The sequence below is a fragment of the Epinephelus fuscoguttatus genome, linkage group LG7 (genome assembly GCF_011397635.1).
Source record: "Epinephelus fuscoguttatus linkage group LG7, E.fuscoguttatus.final_Chr_v1".
Taxonomy (NCBI): Eukaryota; Metazoa; Chordata; class Actinopteri; order Perciformes; family Serranidae; genus Epinephelus; species Epinephelus fuscoguttatus.
The window spans coordinates 37,065,132-37,085,645 of record NC_064758.1 but is presented as its reverse complement, the minus strand read 5'-3'; the positions used below and the strand labels follow the sequence as shown (position 1 = coordinate 37,085,645).

Sequence of the window (20,514 nt, the reverse complement as noted above, 5' to 3'; positions counted from 1 at the left end):
GTATGTGTTCAGTACAGAGCACAGAGACATGATTTAATTAACAATTAATGCGACTTTAATGAGTTCTATATACATGTAGCATCCTCACATTCATTCTCTATCAACAGAAATACATTTAAACATGTTTTATGGTTAAAAGGTAGACATGCGCAACAGCTGGAACTAAACCAATTACAAAACCTGATTTAACTTGACCTACACAAATCATATGAACTGTAAAATAAATGATACATATAAACAGTGTATTTCAACATTTAAAAGGGTGAGACAGAGATGACCATGTGTAAAACATGATTTGTTTTTGACCCCTTGTATCAGGATCTGTGTGCAAAACAATGGCATCCATATCAAAGACTAAAGTGCAATTATATATCAAATTCATTTGTGTTTTCTCTTCAGAGGAATGTCGTCATTTTCCAGTGGACTCTTGACAGAAACAAAGCAAGTCTCCCCCTGGTGGACTAAAACATGAAAAGCACAGATTCCACAGGAATGCCTTTTCTTCAATTCTTCTATAAGGAAAGCAGGGTATGAAGGGAGGACATATACAATCCTCTTTAAAAAGCTTTCAGTGAGAGCTCAACTAGTCATACTTTATCAGATTTAAAAAGATTTGTTTCTCAAATTGTTTCATTGGTGATGAAGGGAGCGAAGAGACCGACTCTGCAGACACTAAGACAGTGGCTGTCTGGTGATATGAGGTTCAAAACTGCAACTATGAAAAAGCTCATTTGGGTACAAACATTCAAGCACTCCAACAAACACCGTCAACAGAGCAATTAGCAGAGTGGCTTCAGGTAGGTTTTAGTTTTGGTTGTGAGGATTTCAGCTTTGAGAGTATTTTCACTTTCATTTCAACATCTTATCAAATGGATTAAAAGCCGGTTATGGTGGGGATTTCCTTGTGTGCATTAGCTGTTTTAAGATTAAACAATCCCAAAATCAAATCTGTCTGACAAACCACAGCATGTCTCTCTGTTAATCGCCTCAAGCAATTAATTCAAAAGCAGTTCCAGTCTTGAGAGGTTTAGACTTATGACTACTTACAGGAGTATAATATGTGGGTCATTAAAAGTAGGAGAACAGGTAACGATACAAATACAAAGCTTGTTAAGCAAGTGCGACAAGTGCAACTCCATGTATGGTAAAAGTCAGATGATTTTATAATCTAGCCAGGTCTGCTTTTCCACCTCTTTGTAACAAAAGCTCTTTGACCAGCTCCTGCTGGCAGCTTAAAACCTTCAAAAGTCCATTGCAGTCTGTGAAATCAGCACTGACTAGAAATCGCTGAGGATGCTGATGTCTGCAAACTCCTGGCGATATCTGTAGGAGTATAAACCCAAGAGGAAGGACCATTTCAGAGTCAGGAAGCTCCACACACAGGAGAGGTAGAGGCTCCTCGGGTCAGTGGGAGCTGTGGGACAGAAACAGCAGAGTGATTAATTGGGATGCATTAAGAAATCAATTCTCTGAGTGAATAAGCATATATTAACAACAAATGTTCTCTTCTGATCCTATATCATACAGAACATGAGTAGAGAGAGGATTACATTGCTTCTGAGTGATGGCGATAGTTAGGAAGGTGATCAAGGCAGCCACCGCCAAAACGGAGAAGAGCACACCAACAGCGATGAAGAACTTGAGACCTTTGAGCCAAGTGCGCCAGAAGTCCTGCAGGTACATGATGTGTGTGACAAGACACCAGAGCGCCAAAACTCCTGTCGAAAGAAACATGTCAGCCATTAAGTAACAAGATACTGCGGTACAGAGATGTAAAACAAGGTTTGAGGTTCTTTAGTGTCTCCATTACATAGTTTATCAATCAGGGAGCACTGACAAATTGATTTTATAATCAACAAAATGCCCCACTCAGAATGTTATCTAGATTCATTGCTGTTAATCTTCTTTTATCAGTCAATATCATATATTGTCATCTATAGTTTTAACTCTCAAATGTAGCCCTCAAAAGCAAATATGGGTCAGGCAATAATACATATTGAGTTGCACATTCTAAAAGTGACATTCACTAAATCTGGTATTGTTTATGGCCGGGTGAAAGAGGAACATTACCTAAATTTAGTAGCATTGTTCGGGTACTAGTATTGGAAATGCCTCCAATACTGACTAAAATGCTCAATTGAGTATCAGCGAGTATGGCAGTCATTTACCCATCCAATACCACATACTTTAAAGTATAAACTTTGGGGTGGGGGGTAGGTGTATAACTTCACTTTATTTTGTTGTGTGTCCTTGTGTATCAGGCTGCGTCCCCTCTTTAAATTCAGATGTTTTTGCATGTCCATGAACGTAGCACAGGCAGAACTCTTCATTTTTCAGCAGCAGTTTTGAGTTTTGAGTCACTTGATGGATAATTGGTCAATTGATCTGATCAGAGCTGATCAAATCAGATCAACAGATGAGAGGAGCAACTGTTTGTTAGTGAAAGCAAGCAACAGTATGCTCTGCGCTCCAAGAATGTGATGCACGGTATATATATTCCAGCTCCAAAAACAGAAAATCTAAACGTGGAGGCAAATGTTTTAATCGTGGCGGGGCGCCACAAGTAAATGAATGTGTGTGAAACCCTGATGATAGCAGTTATTTCACACCCACAGTATACAGCTGGATGGTGTCGGATTGGTTCTCAGTATCAGCCGATATGCAAGTTCAGATATTGGAATCGGTATCGGGACAGAAAAAAAAAATGGTATCAGCACAACTCTCAAAAATTTCAATAGTTATTTCCATGGCTTTGGACAGTTCAATCAATGTTTGTGAACATGAGCTACTTTGTCTCAAAACCAGAAACCACAGATGGCGGCTAAGTCTCAAACATGTGATGTCAAAACTGATTAAGCACAAATGAAAGTATAAGGTAGGCATACATTTACGTCTGGAGCTGCTCCATAGACGTTAATTGGGAGCCTGATTTTATGAACCCACAGAATATTTGTTTTCTTTTTTATAGACCCAAATAAGCTTTATTCTATTGTAGTGTTCTCAGTTGTAAAACAAAGTGCACTTAGAACATTTCCCTGGGTGCTCTCAGTGTCATCTACAACATATTTCCCAGTTCATTTGCCAAGGAGCAGCTCCAGACTTTATACTTTATTACATAACAAATTTGGGTTTTAGCTCTCTAGTTATTAGATTTGGAAGAGAGTTCAAGGTTACTAATAATTTCGGGCTGTCTTAGCTCATAGGAAAAACTTGAATGAATTTTGAAAGTGGGTGTAGGTCCCCTTTAAAGGTGATGCTGAGGAGGGGGATAAACTGGTCATATGCACAAGCGTGACCCACATTAATGGGAGTATTCAGCCAGCTAGCTCACACAGAACAAAACTCAATTTAAACAGTCACTGACAGCAAATCACGAGTTAACATTTAAGTGACAAAAGTGAAACCAAATAAAGAACAGATAAAATACAATACGCATCTTGCTATAAGACAATTATAGTGTGAAGTCTGACTGTGCAGGCCTGGTCTAAGGATCACACAACATGAATTAAATGCTCCAGTATGACGTGATGAAGACAATCACAACAACATTTAAGTTAAACACCTACCTGACAGGCCTCCCATGGCCGCCGTCCATGGCTGTTTGTAAGCTATATTCCAGACGAAGAAAGCCGAAAGTCCAACCAGGGTGCCAAAGGTAGCATATCCTATGCTAATGTAGACTCTGTTGACTCCCATTGTTTAGTACAACTAATGTCACCTCAATGTTTCTGACAGGCCTGAGAGTTACGGGCGTATATTTAAAAAACCGGACTGGTATTAAGCTAAACCGACGGCTTACCGCCACATTATGTAATATCACTGAGACTAACGACAGGAAAACGACTACATCTAACTCCCCTCGACTGGAGAGAGACGGCTATCAATGTTAGCAAAACTAGCTTCAGGAAAAGCTAAATAATAGCCCGTTCATGTGCCAAGTACGACACCGATGAGACAATTTAGGTTTCAAGCTAACAGGCAGCAACAAAATACCAACACAAGTGTTTATCTGATGGACACCGCAAAGATGTCACACTACCATCCAGAGAACAACCCCACCGTAGATCCTCGTCTTCAGCCGATGCCTCAATATAACATCGTGGACAACAATATTCCACTTTAACTGGTCTGTACATGTGCGTCGCTGTCGTGCAATACTCAAACACAAAATAGTTGGTGATGCTGTGCTAAAAAACACAAATCTGCTCGGTTGTGTTTTCAGCGATTTGCAGCAGAGTTATCTATCACTTGTACATAAAACATCTTTGTACTGAGGAAACCCCCGACTCGACAACACAGCGCCCCCAGTGGTGCAAAGAGGAACTGCATGTTCAGATGGTTTAGACCAGGGGTCAGCAACATGCACTGACAAATTGTAATTTTAGACAAAAAAATAAATAAAAAAAAATTTGCCTGGAGCCGTTAAACATACTTGAGCCTTATGGTGACACCTCATATTGAGTCAAAATCAGACTATAGACATTAAAAATGGGTCTAAATGAGCATTCAAATTCTTGTCTAAATGGTCACCAAGTATTTATTTTCTTTCCCTCTGACCAGTATGGTCCAAGTGGAAGGGAGAATGATGTTCCCATTTTTCTTCTCATTTAAATGTGAACAATTTTATTTATTTAATTTTATTTGACCTTTATTTGTTTATTTTATTTGACCTTTATTTATTTATTTATTTATTTTGACCTTTATTTATTTATTTATTTATTTTATTTTATTTGACCTTTATTTATATATTTTTTTTAATTTTACAGACCTTTAACTGCAACAGGTGTGAAACTCATTTTAGGTCATGGGCCACATATAGCTCAGTTTGATCTCATGTGGGCCAGATCAGTAAAACCACTGCCTAATAACCTATAAATCACAGGCTCTGCACATTTTTCCCTTTCCTTAGTGTAAAGAAGAACAAGTGCATTCTGAAAACGTACATCCATTTACAAAACAAATGATGAAAGCCTGCAATGTCCTCAGAAAAATATGTGCAAATTGAACAGTATGTCTCAGTTGTTCCACATTCAGGCAGTCTACTACTCACGTGCATTTTTTTTTAAGAATTTGGAAGCTACTGAATAAGCAGGTTAAGTCATCCCTGGCCTGACAAACCATTTACAAATCTGAAGTTTTGTCAGCGCCTTTGCAACAGAGTTCACCCATAATGTTTTAAGATAGAAGTCTGTCCCAGATTATTTTGTACTAAAGCTGCTAGTTGAAAATATTTTTCACAATGTTCAATATCTTCAATTATGACCACAGTAAGTTCATTTTTTTCTGTAAAGGCTCGGCAGGAGACTGGAGCCTATCCCAGCTGACATTGGGCGAGAGGCGGGGTACACTCTGGACAGGTCACCAGACTATCACACCAACCATTCACACTCACATTCACACCTACGGACAATTTAGAGTCACCAATTAACCTGCATGTCTTTGGACTGTGGGACTGTGACAAGAGAAATCAACAAGTTTGTCGATTTTACATATCTCCACAATTGTAATCAGTTGCCAGTTTTCAACCCAGAAGTGATTGTTGTTAGTATGACATCATCATAATTGGGTCTGCAAGTCATTATACTAGAACTATATTGCATGGCAATGTCTTTGATGTCATTCATATACAGTGCAAAATATTCCCACAATAAATACAAAAGGTCACATTTAGAATATTTATGTTTTAAATGGTCTCAATGTAGTATAGTTGTGATGTCACAAATTCACAGAAGTCCTGACTGCTCATTTAAAGACGCCTCTCTACATATGAACTGTGTGTATTTCTCTGTGGACAAACGTTTTGATACTTTTACGGTATTTCTGTAGCATCTATGCACCTGCTTTATTATAAAAAAAGACATGGAAGAGCACACATATTCGAGTATGCATTTTTAGGTTACATGGAGGCCACTGTTAAGGCATTTGTTGTTTGATTTAGTTTGATACATTACAAATCAATAAACGAAGGTGTTGCACAAGTTCAAATGGTCAGGCAAGGAAATAAAAGCATTCTGTATGTTCCAACCCCAATACCACCACACTACTTAGTATGCCAGATAAAGATTTATGTCCTAACATACAGAATGTCAAATGCAGTATACCAAAAATACCAGGATGTTCTACTGCATCTGGTCTGAACTACAGATAAAAAAAATATATATAGAAAAGACACACACAAGACAGTGTCCAATGGAGTGGGTGCTGGATCAAGGAAATACCTGGCAAAGTACAAACAAATACATCTGCACACCAAGTAACTCCCAAAAAATACCCTCTAATGGGAGCTACTCAGTAGGATCTATTTGTCTCCTTACTATATAATGACGAAAACTCTGTCTGTGTGTCTGTGTGTGTCTGTTCCACGTTTTTCTCCTCACTGACTTGGTCAATCCATGTGAAAGTTGGCACAGTGGTCATGGGAGGATGCGAATGAAGCAATGTTATATCAATTGGCCAAAGGGGGGCGCTATAGCAACCGACTGAAAATGCAAACTTTGAATGGGCATATCTCATGCCCCGTATGTCGTAGAGACATGAAACTTTGCACAGAGATGCCTCTCCTCATGAGGAACAAATCTGCCTCAGAACCCATAACTTCCAGTTATATAGATTTTCTGCCATTTTGAATTTTTTTGAAAAACACTCAAAATCGTTCTCTTCCTAGGAAGTTTGACCGATCTGCATGAACTCTGTGAACATAATCTAGGGACCAATATCTAAAGTTCCCTCTTGGCAAAAGTTGGAAAACTCACTAAAATTGAGCTTCTATAAGGCAATGAATATTGTGGAGGGCGTGGCTCATCACATAAAGGTGTATAACATCTCAAGGGTTTCACCCATCACCACGCAACTTTGTAGGCATATGACCACACATAATCTGAGGGGACCCCTCCATTATTGACCCCATCAAACAAAATGGGGGCGCTAGAGAGCTAATTTCTTATCTAGGCCTAACTGCCATATCGATTTTTACTAAACTTGGTAGATATGTAGAACAGGACGCCTCAAGGTGACTGGAGAAATTTAACTCAAATTGGCAACTGGGTGGCGCTATAACAACAGAAAAATGCTTAAAAATGGCTAAAATGCGACCGATCGCTGTTGGTCCCCCTGTGGCCCAATGTTTGGGTGGTTGTTTTTCTAATTTTTGGTATGACTAAGTCATGGTATGGTATGCTGTACATAATCATGGAAACTGTCAGTCAGTCATTCTGTATGTCCCACATTTTTCTACTCACTGACGTGGTCAATCTATGTGAAACTGCACATAGGCATTGAGGACTGGTATAGGTAGAAGGTGACAAAGCTACAAATGGGTATGGACTAGTTTCTACTAATTCTGACCCACATTTCTCTGCGCAGCGGAAGATTCATCACGTCAACCGAGCTGCAAACAGATGACAGCTTGACATCTCATTGACGCTGTCAGAAGCCACACTGACAGATGACAGCACATTAAAGTGACTGATGACCAGTCGAACAGTACTAATAGGAATATTAATTTTTTAAGGGAGCAGAATACTAATAAACATTACCAACAACAAGAGGACATAACCAGAGATATTGGATGAAGGGAGATACCCAACTGTAGGCTTATCAAATGTTAAGAAAACGGTTACTCTTCCTGTCTTTTAAGTGGGCGTGGTTAGCTCTCCCTCCAATCAGAGCCTGTTCCATAGACATATATACATAGACGCCGCATTGACTGCCACTGCCTATTGGAGCCGACGTCCTCGCCGGCCGCCATCTTGGATGGGTCTCGCTTCGCCTCCACAGTGCATTCACTTCTATTGAGGAAGGAGCTGTATGCACAAGTAAAATAGAATAACTCACTGAATTTTCAACTGATTTTCACGCGGTTTGGTTTGTTACAAACGGCACACATGTAGTTATGATACAGGATGCTTTCGTACATTAAAAATGCGGGATTTCATGCTTTAATACTTGCTGCAGATAGCTACAGCATGTTATTTAGGTCACAACACAGTGCTTTTATTCAGCTCAACCCCAGAGTGGGATATATATATATATGTATATACACACACACACACACACACACACACACACATATATATATATATATATATATATATATATATATATATATACAGTATTTATATACTGTATAAACACAATATGCACAATACAAAACACAGTATAGCATATTATGTATAGCATAATATGTAGATCTGAGGTTTGCTCAAACTGTCAGCTGCTTTAAATCAGGGCTAAAAACACTATTGTTTACCTTAGATTAAATACTTACCTGCTGTATTCTTGCTGATTTATGCCTTTTATTATTCTACTTCTTTTCTTATCCTGACGGTTCAATGTATTGAGCCGGTTTTTATTTTATGTTACTGTATTTTAGTATTATCACTATCAGTCTCAGTTTCTATTTCAATCGACTGTTTTTATTGTTTTAAATTGTGTCTTGTTGCTTTTAATGTCTCTGTAAGGCACTTTGAATTACCTTGTGTTGAATTGTGCTATACAAATAAACTTGCCTTGCCTTGCCTTGCCTAGCACACCACAGTCTTGACCACAGTCCCATTTTCATAGTTATAATAGGCTACCAATACCAAAATTAATTTCAGTGTTTATGTAAATACTGAAAAGGTTTTTTATTACTTTTGAGGGATCACAGCAGTCAGTGTAATAAGAAGAACTTTACTAATCCCCGAAAAGAAAATTTCAAAGAAGTCTGTAAGATCATCTATTTAACAAAGAATTATTAAGTCTGATGGCTGTGGGTGTAAAAGAGAGTGGGTGTGTGTGAGAAATAAACTCAATCAACAATAGAGCTTTTTCTTTATTAAAATATATTAATAAATTTATTAATATGCTATACTATGTTTTGTATTGTGTATATTGTGTTAAAACAGTATATATATATGTGTGTGTATATCGATATCTATCTATATAGGCTATATATATATATATATCCCACTCTGGGGTTGAGGTGAGTAAAATAACTGTGTTGTGACCTAAATAACATGCTGTTGCTATCTGTAGGAAGTATTAAAGCATGAAATCCCGCATTTTTAATGTACGAAAGCATCCTGTATCATAACTACATGTGTGCCATTTGTAACAAACCAAACCGCGTGAAAATCAGTTGAAAATTCAGCGAGTTATTCTATTTTACTTGTGCATACAGCTCCTTCCTCAATAGAAGTGAATGCACTGTGGAGGCGAAGCGAGACCCATCCAAGATGGCGGCCGGCGAGGACACGCTCAGGCAGTCGATGCGGCGTCTATGTATATATGTCTATGGCCTGTTCTCCCTCAACCCCCCCACCCCCCCACCACCACCGTGTTGAACAGAGGCTCTGTGGATGTCTGTGTATGCGGATCGACAAGCAGGTGGAATGAAAATACATTCTTCCTATTATTGCAGCCTATTGTTACACAAAGCTTGGGCATTTTTTATTTATTACTAGCGGTAAATAACTGTTTGTAAGCTAACTGTGATTTTACCGCCTGTTTATCAAGATCATGAGATCTCGCGAGAACTTGTTTTCTGAGATGGACAGGGCTCAAACAAAGTTAACTTTCTCTTGATCTGCGGATGAAAAATGCAGCTTTAGTGTCAGAATATTGGGAACATGTGCAGCTTGTGGAAAATGAACCCAATATTTACTTTAGCGACTACAGGGCGAAAGAACTGACCATAAATTGTGATCACGTTCATTTTCCTCACTGACGACAATACATTCAGAGCTGCCACAAGTCTCCTAAGGGGGCGTGGCGCTGACGTCACTGAATCAGGAAGTGAGCTGAGTTGGGTATCTCGCTTCATCCAATATCTCTGACATAACTAAAATAACATAAAATAACAACTACAGAGATATGCACATGTACTTTTACTGTCATTAATATAATATGTAAGAATCTACAATGTATGCAGGTATAACTTAGAAGTTAAAACTACACACACTGCAAAGTAACAACAGCAGAGCTCTCCGGGTTGACCTTCATCTCTGGTGAGCTCAGTGAATGGCATATTGTTTTATTCCCAAGGTAATGGATATATGAGCCAGAGGGTCAGAGTTCAGGGCCCTATATTATCAAAAAGTACCATGTCCCAGTGGGGGGCATACTGCATGTAACAGTATGTACTTTGTAAGGACAACAGCAGTACGTAGTAAAAATAAAAATAAAATGTGTGAGATTTGGAATGCAGCTATTGTGTTAAACTATCAGCTAGGAAAACAACAACAGCTCACAAACAGAAGTGGAAGAAGTATTTAGATCCTTCACTTGAGTAAAAGTGGCAAGACTGTGAAAATGCTCCTTTACAAAGAAAAGTACGGCATTGAAAACTTACTTAAGTACGATATTAGAGTGCAGTAGAAGTATAAAATGGAGTTACTCAAGTAATGTACAAGTACATCAAATTTGCGCTTAAGAACATCTGTCCATCCATTTTCATTCGCTTATCCAGGGCCAGGTCATAAGGGGCGACGAGACTTCTCCCCAGCGATGCTTTCCAGCTCCTCCTGAGGGACCCCAAGGCATTCCCTGACCAGATGAGATATGTAATCCCTCCAGCATGTTCTGGGTTTGCCTCTGGGCCTCCTACCAGTTGGACATGTCCGGAAAACCTCTAACCAGATGCGCTCAGGAAGCATCAATTTAACCAATTTAACTGGCCCCTTTCAACGCGAAAGAGCAGCGGCTCTACTCCGAGCTCCCTCGTATGTCTGAGCTCCTCACCCTATCTCCAAGGCTGAGTCTAGCCAGCCTCCGGAGGAAACTTATTTCAGCCGCTTGTATTCGCAATTTTTATTCTTGTGGTCACTACCCAAAGCTCATGACAATGGTTGAGGGTCCGGATGTAGATGGACCAGAAAATCAAAAGCTTTGCCCTCCAGCTGAGCTCCCTCCTAACCACATCAATCCCACGCAGCACCAGCACCAGCACTAGCACCAGCCTATCCATCTCATGCTCCACTTTACCCTCACTCGTGAACAAGATCCTGTGAACTCTTTTGCTTGAGGCAGTAACTCTCTCCCAAAGGGGCAATCTAGCGTTTTCCAGCAGAGAACTATGGCCTCAGACTTGGAGGTACTGACTCTCATAACAACTGCTTCCCACTCGGCTGCAAACCACCCCAGTGCAGGCTGGAGGTCACTGATGAAGCCAACAGAACCACATCATCTGCAAAGCGCAGAGGTGCAATTCGGAGGTCTCTAAACCAGACACTTCCCCCTGGTTGAGCCTTGAGATTCTGTCCATGAATTTCAAGAACAGAATCGGTGACAAGGGACGACCCTGGTGGAGGCCAGCATCCATTGAAATCATGTTTGACTTTCACCAAGCATGCAGACATGGCTCTCTCTTTGGTTATGATCGGATGGCTCATTGCAACGACCCCCGTACCCTGTATTCCCGCAGTATCCCCAACAAGACTCCCTGGGGGGAGAGCAGCACTTGGGTAAGTGTACTTTACATTCCACCACTGTTAAATATTAAACAAGATGCACAATTTGCAAAGCAAAAATGAAAATAAATCTACAAAGAAGACATTCACATGTAAACTTGGCTGTGGCTCGATGGGGGCTGCCAGGAAGTAACTTTCTCTGCGGGAAACATTAAAGCACAACGTTTCTGAGCAGTGTTTTATAGTTTGACTACTCTGACTATAAATCAAACACACATAATGTAGAAAATTTAAATCTATGCTCCGACGCTGAACTTCAAAGCCTTCCTGTGGTTGTTAGCTGTGCTGTAGTAAAGGATGTCACAGATAAAAACCACATCATTTACATACAGCAAAAGCAAATTTAACCAAAGAACTGTGCAGCTGCTTAAAGCTAATCATGTCTTCACACTCTCACACTGCTGCACTCAGCCCATGCCCTCTGGCAATCTCTTCACGGCCAATCAGAGAGATACAGGAAGCTGTGTCCAGCCACACTCCCCTCAACTCATATAAACAGCAATGACTGAGAAATCATCCTCAGACATGTGAAAAACAAGCAAAGGCTGAAAAGAGGAGGCAGAAAAAACAAAAAGCGTGGAAGCCTACGAACTGAAGATTCTTACGAGCGTGTGCCAGTGGTAAGTTACTGATTATTTTAAAAATGATTAACAGCTTGACCTATCATTTGATTTACGATGTCACAGTACAAGTATTCTATCTATTCAGATGGAAAATAGACTATACGTGGTGCGTCACGCAAATGTAAGTGTTAACAACAAAGTATTTTAAGTCTGACAGGAATTTACGATCAGTTATACAGATAATTTTAAAAATAAAAATATAGAAATATGTACACTATGCTATTATGTATACTAACACTTTTATGTAGAACTTTTAAAAATATAAAATATGTGTATTATACTAGAGTGCACAACACAAAACACATATATATTGAAAAATAAGTATAAGAAATATGTACATTATTTGCATCACATGTTAATTATATGTAAAAGAATAGTGAAAGTAAAAGTAACATATTAGGATACCAAAAAGAGTATTAAACCAATTTTTGTTTTTGTTTGTGTCTTGGCTTTAACTGATTTAATTTGGTAATTCTAAGGCTCAGCATGTGACTGCGCAACAACTTAGATCTGTGAATGATGCTTTTTTTGTTTTGTTTTTTTATTACTCGAGGTTCAGAATTATTGTCGCCATCTGTTTTAACGCTTACACGTGCTCACACTCCAGTCCTCCTTTGACCATGGGGTCAAACGAATAAAATATGTCTTTCCCTGTCATTGCTAACTGGACGTGGGGACAGGAAGGAAAAGGTGTGTGTGTGTGTGTGTGTGTGTGTGTGTGTGTGTGTGTGTGTGTGTACCATCAGGCAGGCACAACAAAGACAGTTGGCAAAGTACACATTCCATGGGCGTAGATGTGTTGCAGGAAATCCCACTCCCATTCCCGGAGGACCTAAATAGAAACACACGAACGGACACAAATAAATACTGAGAGAGAAACAGACAGACAACACACTGAAAAACAATTTTACCTACGTAATAACACATAAGTGCAGAAACATCCATCACTAAAACTTACATTTATGTAGTTTTATGACACTTAGACTCTTTCATTTAGTGGGTTCTTTATAAAAAGGATTCTGATCTGATCTAATCATTTGGGCTGCGCCAAATAGATTTGAAGTTTTAAAGCTTCATTCATAACGTTGACATTCAAATTCTAAATCATTCGAATGCTGCATTTTTTTTAATGTCTGTAAGACCACATCATTTTGATGTTGCGATAACACTTCTGGGTAGACAACAAGGAAACCACTTTTGTTTCCTTGGTAGACCAGTGGGAATTGTTTTGAATCTTGGAGATTTGTGATGTCAGCAAACTTGCTTTCTTCTGTTGTTATTTTCAGCTCTAACTGTAAAAAGATATATAATTAAACATGGTGGCCAGAAGCACAGAAGCTAAGTGATGTACAGCTGTGGACGGAGGCTGCGGTAAACATACTTTAGCCACCTAAAAAAAATCAGTATCAATTTAAGTGTATGCAATATTAGAAGTGTTTTCACCACTGTACTGTCCACACTAACTAATTGAGGCAGCTGTAGACGAGCATCTACCATGTTCTAAGATGACTGTTTATGTCAGTCATTTGTCTGGGTCTGGTGGTTTTGAGATAACGGCTTCAGTTCCCCGCGGGGACAGGGCTGTCTGAAGGCAGGGTACAGTGGTGAAAATATTCTAAATACAGCCTACACCAAAACGGATATGGATTTTTTTCAGTGGGCCTTTTTTAGGAAGCCAAAAACTAACTAATTAAAGGAAGGTTTCCTCATTAAATGTATGTGACACAGGGTTTGCTACCTGGAAGATACTGTTAACAAATATTGTGATTTGGTCTATTAATACTTTTTAAACCTGGTATTTCTGCATGGATGCATATAAAAATTAGGCTAAACTAGGGCTGGGTGATATGTCCTGAAAATGATATCCCAATATTTTTTATGATATAGCTCAATACACAATATATTGCTCTATTTTTAAATCTCCTCTTCATCAGTGCTAGGACTGGGAAACAAAATCTAACATACTATTTTTGACCACATACCCTCTCTGATGCAACAAAGTTGTAGGGATTTTTATGGGGGTTTTTTTGTGTGTTTTTTTTCCCCTCAGAAAATGTTAACATTAATACTTTTTTTAATCAGTAATCGGCTTTAAAACGGGGAAAAACACCATTTATGCCAATCACGATACAGCAATATCCAAAAGCTAAGACGATATAGGGTCTCATATGTCGATGACGATATATTAGGTTATACTAATACTATTAGTATTTCGCTATTTGTAGAATTAGATTCCAGTGGTGCTGCGTAGGATTGTGTCTGACTCGTCTGATCCAAACATTCACAATACCTCTAGTGCTTTGTAAAGTCCAAAAGTCAAAATGGAGTAAAAAAGTTTGATGTAATCATTTCAGAATTCACAACATGTTTTTCTCTAATGAAATATTCTGATTCAGTCCATTCTTGTCAGCATCTAGTCTTTGGGGCGGCAGTAGCTTAGTCTGTAGGGACTTGGGTTAGAAACCAGAAGGTCGCCAACGCAAGTCCCTGTCCAGACCATATATGGAGTGTGGACTGGTAGCTGGAGAGGTACCAGTTCGCCTCGAGCCAGACACCAAAACCCCAACTGCTTGTGGCGTCTGTCCACGGGCAGCCCCCTCGCTCTGACATCTCTCCATTTAATGCATGTATACATTCTGTTTGTGCATGTGTGTGTATTTCGGGCCTGTGTTTATATGAGAGCAGAGTGAGAAAAATTAATTTCCCTTCGGGGATTAATACAAGTATTTCTTCTTCTTAAAAACAACATTTTCACGGCCATCAAAAACTTCACTTGACACACACAAAATGAAGCACACACTTGTATTAACAGGGAGGTCTACCAGCAGTCTGCTAAGGACTGTTGATTTATTACAAAAAAAAAGCACTAACTCTTTTATTCCAGTAAATTACTTTATTTAAAGTGAGTATTTAGTGGGGGATTTTTTCCTTTTTTAAAGATGATGATGTCATAATAAATTATGACAGACAGTCAAAGCTTCACTTGAAAACCTCAAAAGAAGCTTCAAATGTAATAAAATAACATTGGGTACAGTCTTTACAATAATTTTATACATTCTTATATTTGCCTGAGGCGTTCCTCACAGTTGATGTAGATTGCAGAGCATCTGTAATCTCAACAGAGGGCAGCATTTATTTTCAAAATGCCAGACATGCATGTTAAGTGACGCTTTGTTGCAATGCAAAGTGATCTGCGGCCTGAGTCACTGAAGAGTTCAAGGTGTCAACAGCCTTTATTTAATCTCTACTATAATGAGATGGATCTTTTTGAACTGTACAATAAGCTGGACATAAAACAAGGTCATCCGACATTGCAGCAGCACTAATGAGCTTTCATGTCATGTTTTCATCTCGTGCCCTTTCAGGGCCACGGAACAATTACCATCCTTCAATTTTTGGGCTTGGCTTTTCATAAATAAAGAGAGAGATCACAGTCATCCAGTGTAGGCTTTTATGTTTTCTTCAAATCCATAAATCCGGTTTTCTCAGTGATGTGCACACAAGACAATCAAGACAGTCATTGTGTCAGATACTATCAGACAGAGAGTAGCAATGTGCTCCTCCTTATCAGCTGAACTATCGTATTTACATTCCCTCAGGAGGTCATAAGAAAGAAAACTGGTTTCCTTCATTGTGAACAGTCTTAATTTGACTTTGTAGAGTCCCTGTGAGGCATTTGGAAGAGACAGAGAGTCACACAAGTTTCGCCGGAGCACAGAAAACTTATCAGCCACACTAGAAACGGAATTTTCTCTTTGATTTGATTGCTTGGTTATTTTTAATACTGGCCTTTCGGACTGCTGTGACTAGAGCATCCTCATGATCCATCTCAGAGGTAAGAAGTTAGTTTTTTTTTTCCCCAGAGAGATTGTAGTAGAAGTGCCTCGCAGCTGCTTCAAAGTAGAGGGCGTGCAATGTAGCTCCTGTTATGCAATTGAGACAAAGGGGGGTGGCGAATCAAAGTGAATTGAGCTCTGTAAGCTTTTGGCATTCACTCAACACACATGCTAATAGAGTACCGGTCTGAGAATGGAGCAGTAATGCCGAAAACAGAGGCAACATACAGGAGCAACAGGTGCTGGACTTTTAATAACATTGCACAGTTCCAACAAACTGCCCTCCTACATGTTTCCAGCTGGAGGAACAACTGACCCAAAGCACGGGAAGCAGGAAAGAATGGGTGTTCTTGTCTGTGTGTGTCTTGTGGAAAGCCATGGCAAACTGACTCAGGCATTGAGGTCAGTACAGGAAGGGCAGCTCTGCACTGGAACAATAGCAGGGATTTAAACAAGTCTTGCATAACGTGTCCAGGCTGCAGGACACAGTTAGAACTGGAGGTGCACTGAGAAATAAAGTTAAAGAGAGGGTCCCCTTGTACATGTTCGACAGTTCGGACATCTATTTGCTTTGCTTCTACCAATTATCAACCAACAGGAATGACACATGCATTCACGTTTCTTTCTTAGCTCTTAAAGAAGCTAGGCTAATTACTCCCCTGTTTTTTGTTTATTTCACACAGATACTGTTCAAGCCTATATGGAGGACTTGGTCGAATCCATCTGTTCCCCACCAAGACGCTGCACACCGGAGATAGGGGATGTAAGTCATCTGCTTTTACACTATAACACAAATAAAGACAGTAAAACATCAGACCAAGGCAACAGGTCTGAGAAAGAGACTAGCAGCCTCTTTATAAAACAATGTGTAGGATCCACACTAAAAATGTACGTACAGACAAAAGCCAAAAATGGCCTGCTCCGCACCAAAAATTATTAGACAATTTCTACAATCAGGCTTCCATTTCACCATCTGCTTTGCCAATTTCCCATCTCCAAAATGTTCGTAAGCATGGGTTAAAGTTTCTCCCATCAAGTCTGTTTTTATAAATCACAACTTTTGCATGGGAAGTGGCGTACACCTCTTTCAGGCCTTGTTTTGTGTGTACGTTATGTTCATAACTGAGGGCCTAGGACTGGATACGGGTGCTCAGTACCTTTAAGGTATCAACTGAAATAACCAAGTACCAAGACTATCAAAGATTCTCCAGTCAAATGACGATTTTGTCTCAGATCAAGAAGAAAATGATTATTTGTATGGAACTGCTTGCAGCCAATCACCGCAAGCATTAAACGTGACACAACGCTACATAGTCTGTGGTGTGGTGAAGTTGTTCCTGGTGTCGTTGACGAAGTTAGTTTAATGTGCCGATAAGCCACCAAACTTAATGCTTCCGTTAATATGATGGTAAAATGGTAAATGGACTGTACTTGTATAGCTCCTTTCTGGTCTCCTGACCACTCAAAGAGCTTTCACACTACGTTACATTCACACATTCACACACTGGTGTCCGAGGCTACCATACATGGTGCCACCTGCTACTCAGTAACCATTTAAACGCATTTACACACCGATGGAACAGCCATTGGAGGCAATTTGAGGTTCGGTATCTTGCTTCAATGCTGTGACATGCGGACTGGAGGAGCCAGGGATCAAACCACCGATCTTCCAATTTGTGGATGACTCGTTCTTCCTCTGAGCCACATCCACCCCCAATGGGTATTGAACAAGAATAAACTGGTATCAAATAAAGTACTCTACTGGCATTGGTAACACTTTAAGAGTACAGGTACTGCAACGCATTCTCACCCCAAATTGTCAAACTACCGCAACTTTGTCAGTGGACTTTCATGTCTAAATATCACATGCTAAATACCCCCCTGCACCTGTTGTTGACGTCCCAGGACGGCATGTCAATTTAAGTTTGTGAAATGCATTGTGTCTTTTCAAAATACACTTCCATTTTCACTGGAATTGTACAGTTTGTACAGTTTCTACTCTTTTTTTTATGTTAATTTCCTTGTACAACAAAAGTACGTAGTTAGGCTTCAAAAAACATCATGGTTTGGCTTAAAGCTCATATGCGAAGTGAAAAGCTCGGTGAAAGTTTGGGGTATGATGGACCCATCCATGTCCCCTAACACCCACCCTATTCTCTTGGGACTTTCCTGTTCTTTATATTACGTCGTTGCCAGTCGTGTTACAACCTGACGCTGCCTGGCAGTGTATCATATAGCTGCAAAAGGTGCCTTTGTGTGTCAGTATCTGACAACGAAATCACTGACAAGGCTGCAATATTTGACAGGTTGGAAATGAGAACAGACTGTGTAATGGTGCTGCTATCACACTTTTATAAATGATACCCAGAGAAAGACGAGGCTACATCAAGATGCATTCTCAGCTGAACGTTACAGCTGCTGGTACACTGTAGCGTTATGAGTTTTATGAATCTATAAACCAGTAATGGGTATATAAGAGTTTAACACCTGTGCAAAGGACAAACACCTGTCCTCACACTGAGAACTAGAACTGAAAGAAACTACTGACGAAAGACATCAAGTGCTGTTCTCCAACTCAACTGCCCTTGAAACAGTTTATCTGTATATCCATGTGCCTGCAGACCTGGCTGAGTCAGACAGCTGGACAACCTGATAAGTGTGTGTGCAGAGTTCTGCAGCTCCACTATAGGCTCCTTTAAACTACAGCACTGAACAAACTAGACCGTACAGTGCCTGCGTGGAACACAATGCCTCTTTTAATAACCTTGACCCAGTCTTGTGAATTTACAGCGCCAGGTGAAGTGCTGAACAGGTCTTTTATGATCCTGTGAGTCTGTTGAGCATTTGTGCGGTTTCATTCAGATTTTCATGACAGGAATGTACTTCAGGTTAAGTTTAGGTGAAGATGTAAATTAATAACACAGGATGAAGTCAGGTAATTTGATAAAGGCTACCTTACTTAAAAACTTGCTGTGGTTCTCTGCTACATTTCTATAAAGAAAATATGTTGCTGAGTGAAATATTTTATAATTTGAACCTCAAAACTCATCAAGAACCCCTCCCTCACTCCAATGACATGTTCAGACATTTCTTTTTTAAATGGTAAACCCATTTAAGTAGTCATTAGTCATTTAGTCATTAATTCATCAAATCTTTAATGTAACGTATTCATCAAAAATGACCCTCCAACTTTTCTGCCATGCTTGTTTTTTTGCTGCCTGTTTCCTTAGTGCCATGTTGTCTACAATAACTCTGGACTGTCGTAACTGATAAACACTCAATGCATCATCTTAAATATTTTTTAAATGACAAAAATGTGATGTGACAGGGTGGCACACAACAGCATAGTAATGATGGTAGTCATGATTTTATGGCACCTATAGTCGCCTAGATACATGCTGGTTTCACATCAGAAAAATATCTCCTTTTAGCTTAATTTCTTTGTCCCATTTTACCTGAATACATTAAGTCTTCACTAAAACACTATAGAGCTTATGTTAGGCTATAAACAAACAACACCATGATCACGTTACTTCATCATCACCACCACAACAAGGCTGTAAAACCGTTTCTGTGATGACGTTCTGTAGTCTCATTTAGCTTCTTGTTAGCAATCATCTGTTTTAAGACACATAAAAGCATCAAAATTCATTAATGGGGTATTAATTGATGTATTTTATATCAAGCTAAACGTGAAAGTCTCTTCAGTTTGTGTTAACCACAGAATAGTGGTCTGCTATATCATCTCGTTCATCATAATACCGGTATAATTTTTAATATCGCATGAAAAATTCAGAACGTGATACTCGCGATATTTCGACTTGTTGACCTATTGACGTCATACTGTTACCCACGGCAACAACAAGCATGGCTGAGAGCGAAATTATTACCGACTCTGCGGTGGTTCCAAAAAGAGGAGCAGCTTCAGTAGTGTGGAATAAACTGTGGCGTCCTGAATGTTTTATGAACAGCCCCGGACTTCTCAGACTCTTTTAGTGACTTACTGCTCAGAGGGAACTCATTCAGCGGCTCCTCTGGCAGCAGCACAGCGTCTCTCCCTCTCCTCTCTCGCTGTGCGCACACGGGAATCAGTGTCATCAAGTGATTTTGTCATAAAATTGCGGCTCGACAAAAAACTACATAAATATGACTGTGTGATAGTTGTGGTATCACAACAGGTAACAGGTTACAGCGTGATGATGAGGGGATAAATGGCAGAGCATAAAGGTCCAGGTGGAAAAAAACAACTCAATCATTTAGGATTTTACTAAAAGAAGGAAATCAGATTTTGATTTATATATATATAGATCCCAGGGGATATTTTTTTGTATTTGGGAGCTGTTCAAATGTTTAATTTGTGGTAGATTTTATTTTGTTGAACTTGTAACAGAATCTGAATCTCACTCTGAGTTACTGTTGTTGTTTACAAACTAAAGAAATGAGAGATCATTTTTACTGAGTACTTGAAGGCAAACTGTTGACATGTAAAACTGTATCACTTATTTTGTGGCAATACTGTTTTCTTAAATTAATAATACAATATTTTTTACTAATTTTTCATATCGTCAAGAATATGGTTATCGCAAAAATACCCTTAAATATCGCGAT

The 20,514-nt window shown here is 39.4% G+C and overlaps 2 protein-coding genes across 3 annotated transcripts in view; one reads left to right on the top strand and one right to left on the bottom strand.

Annotated features, from left to right (window-relative positions):
* Positions 1-32: 32 nt before the first annotated feature.
* Positions 33-4,041, bottom strand: slc48a1a (solute carrier family 48 member 1a). The gene is made up of 3 exons (XM_049580233.1): positions 3,567-4,041; positions 1,551-1,718; positions 33-1,414 (listed from the first exon to the last, which is right to left on the bottom strand). Exons 1-3 carry the CDS (start codon positions 3,694-3,696, stop codon positions 1,278-1,280), a joined length of 435 nt encoding a protein of 144 aa, XP_049436190.1. The 5' UTR covers positions 3,697-4,041; the 3' UTR covers positions 33-1,277.
* A 7,905-nt stretch (positions 4,042-11,946) lies between these two features.
* Positions 11,947-20,514, top strand: part of rapgef3 (Rap guanine nucleotide exchange factor (GEF) 3) — a 41,909-nt gene continuing 33,341 nt past the window's right edge. The window contains exons 1-2 of one of the 2 annotated variants that reach the window (XM_049580157.1): positions 11,947-12,067; positions 16,590-16,669. In XM_049580157.1, the coding sequence (XP_049436114.1) occupies positions 16,607-16,669 (63 nt within the window). In that variant the 5' untranslated portion in view covers positions 11,947-12,067; positions 16,590-16,606. Of the gene's footprint in view, positions 12,068-15,760; positions 15,906-16,589; positions 16,670-20,514 lie in introns of those variants that run through there. The other variant, XM_049580155.1, reaches the window with a different exon arrangement.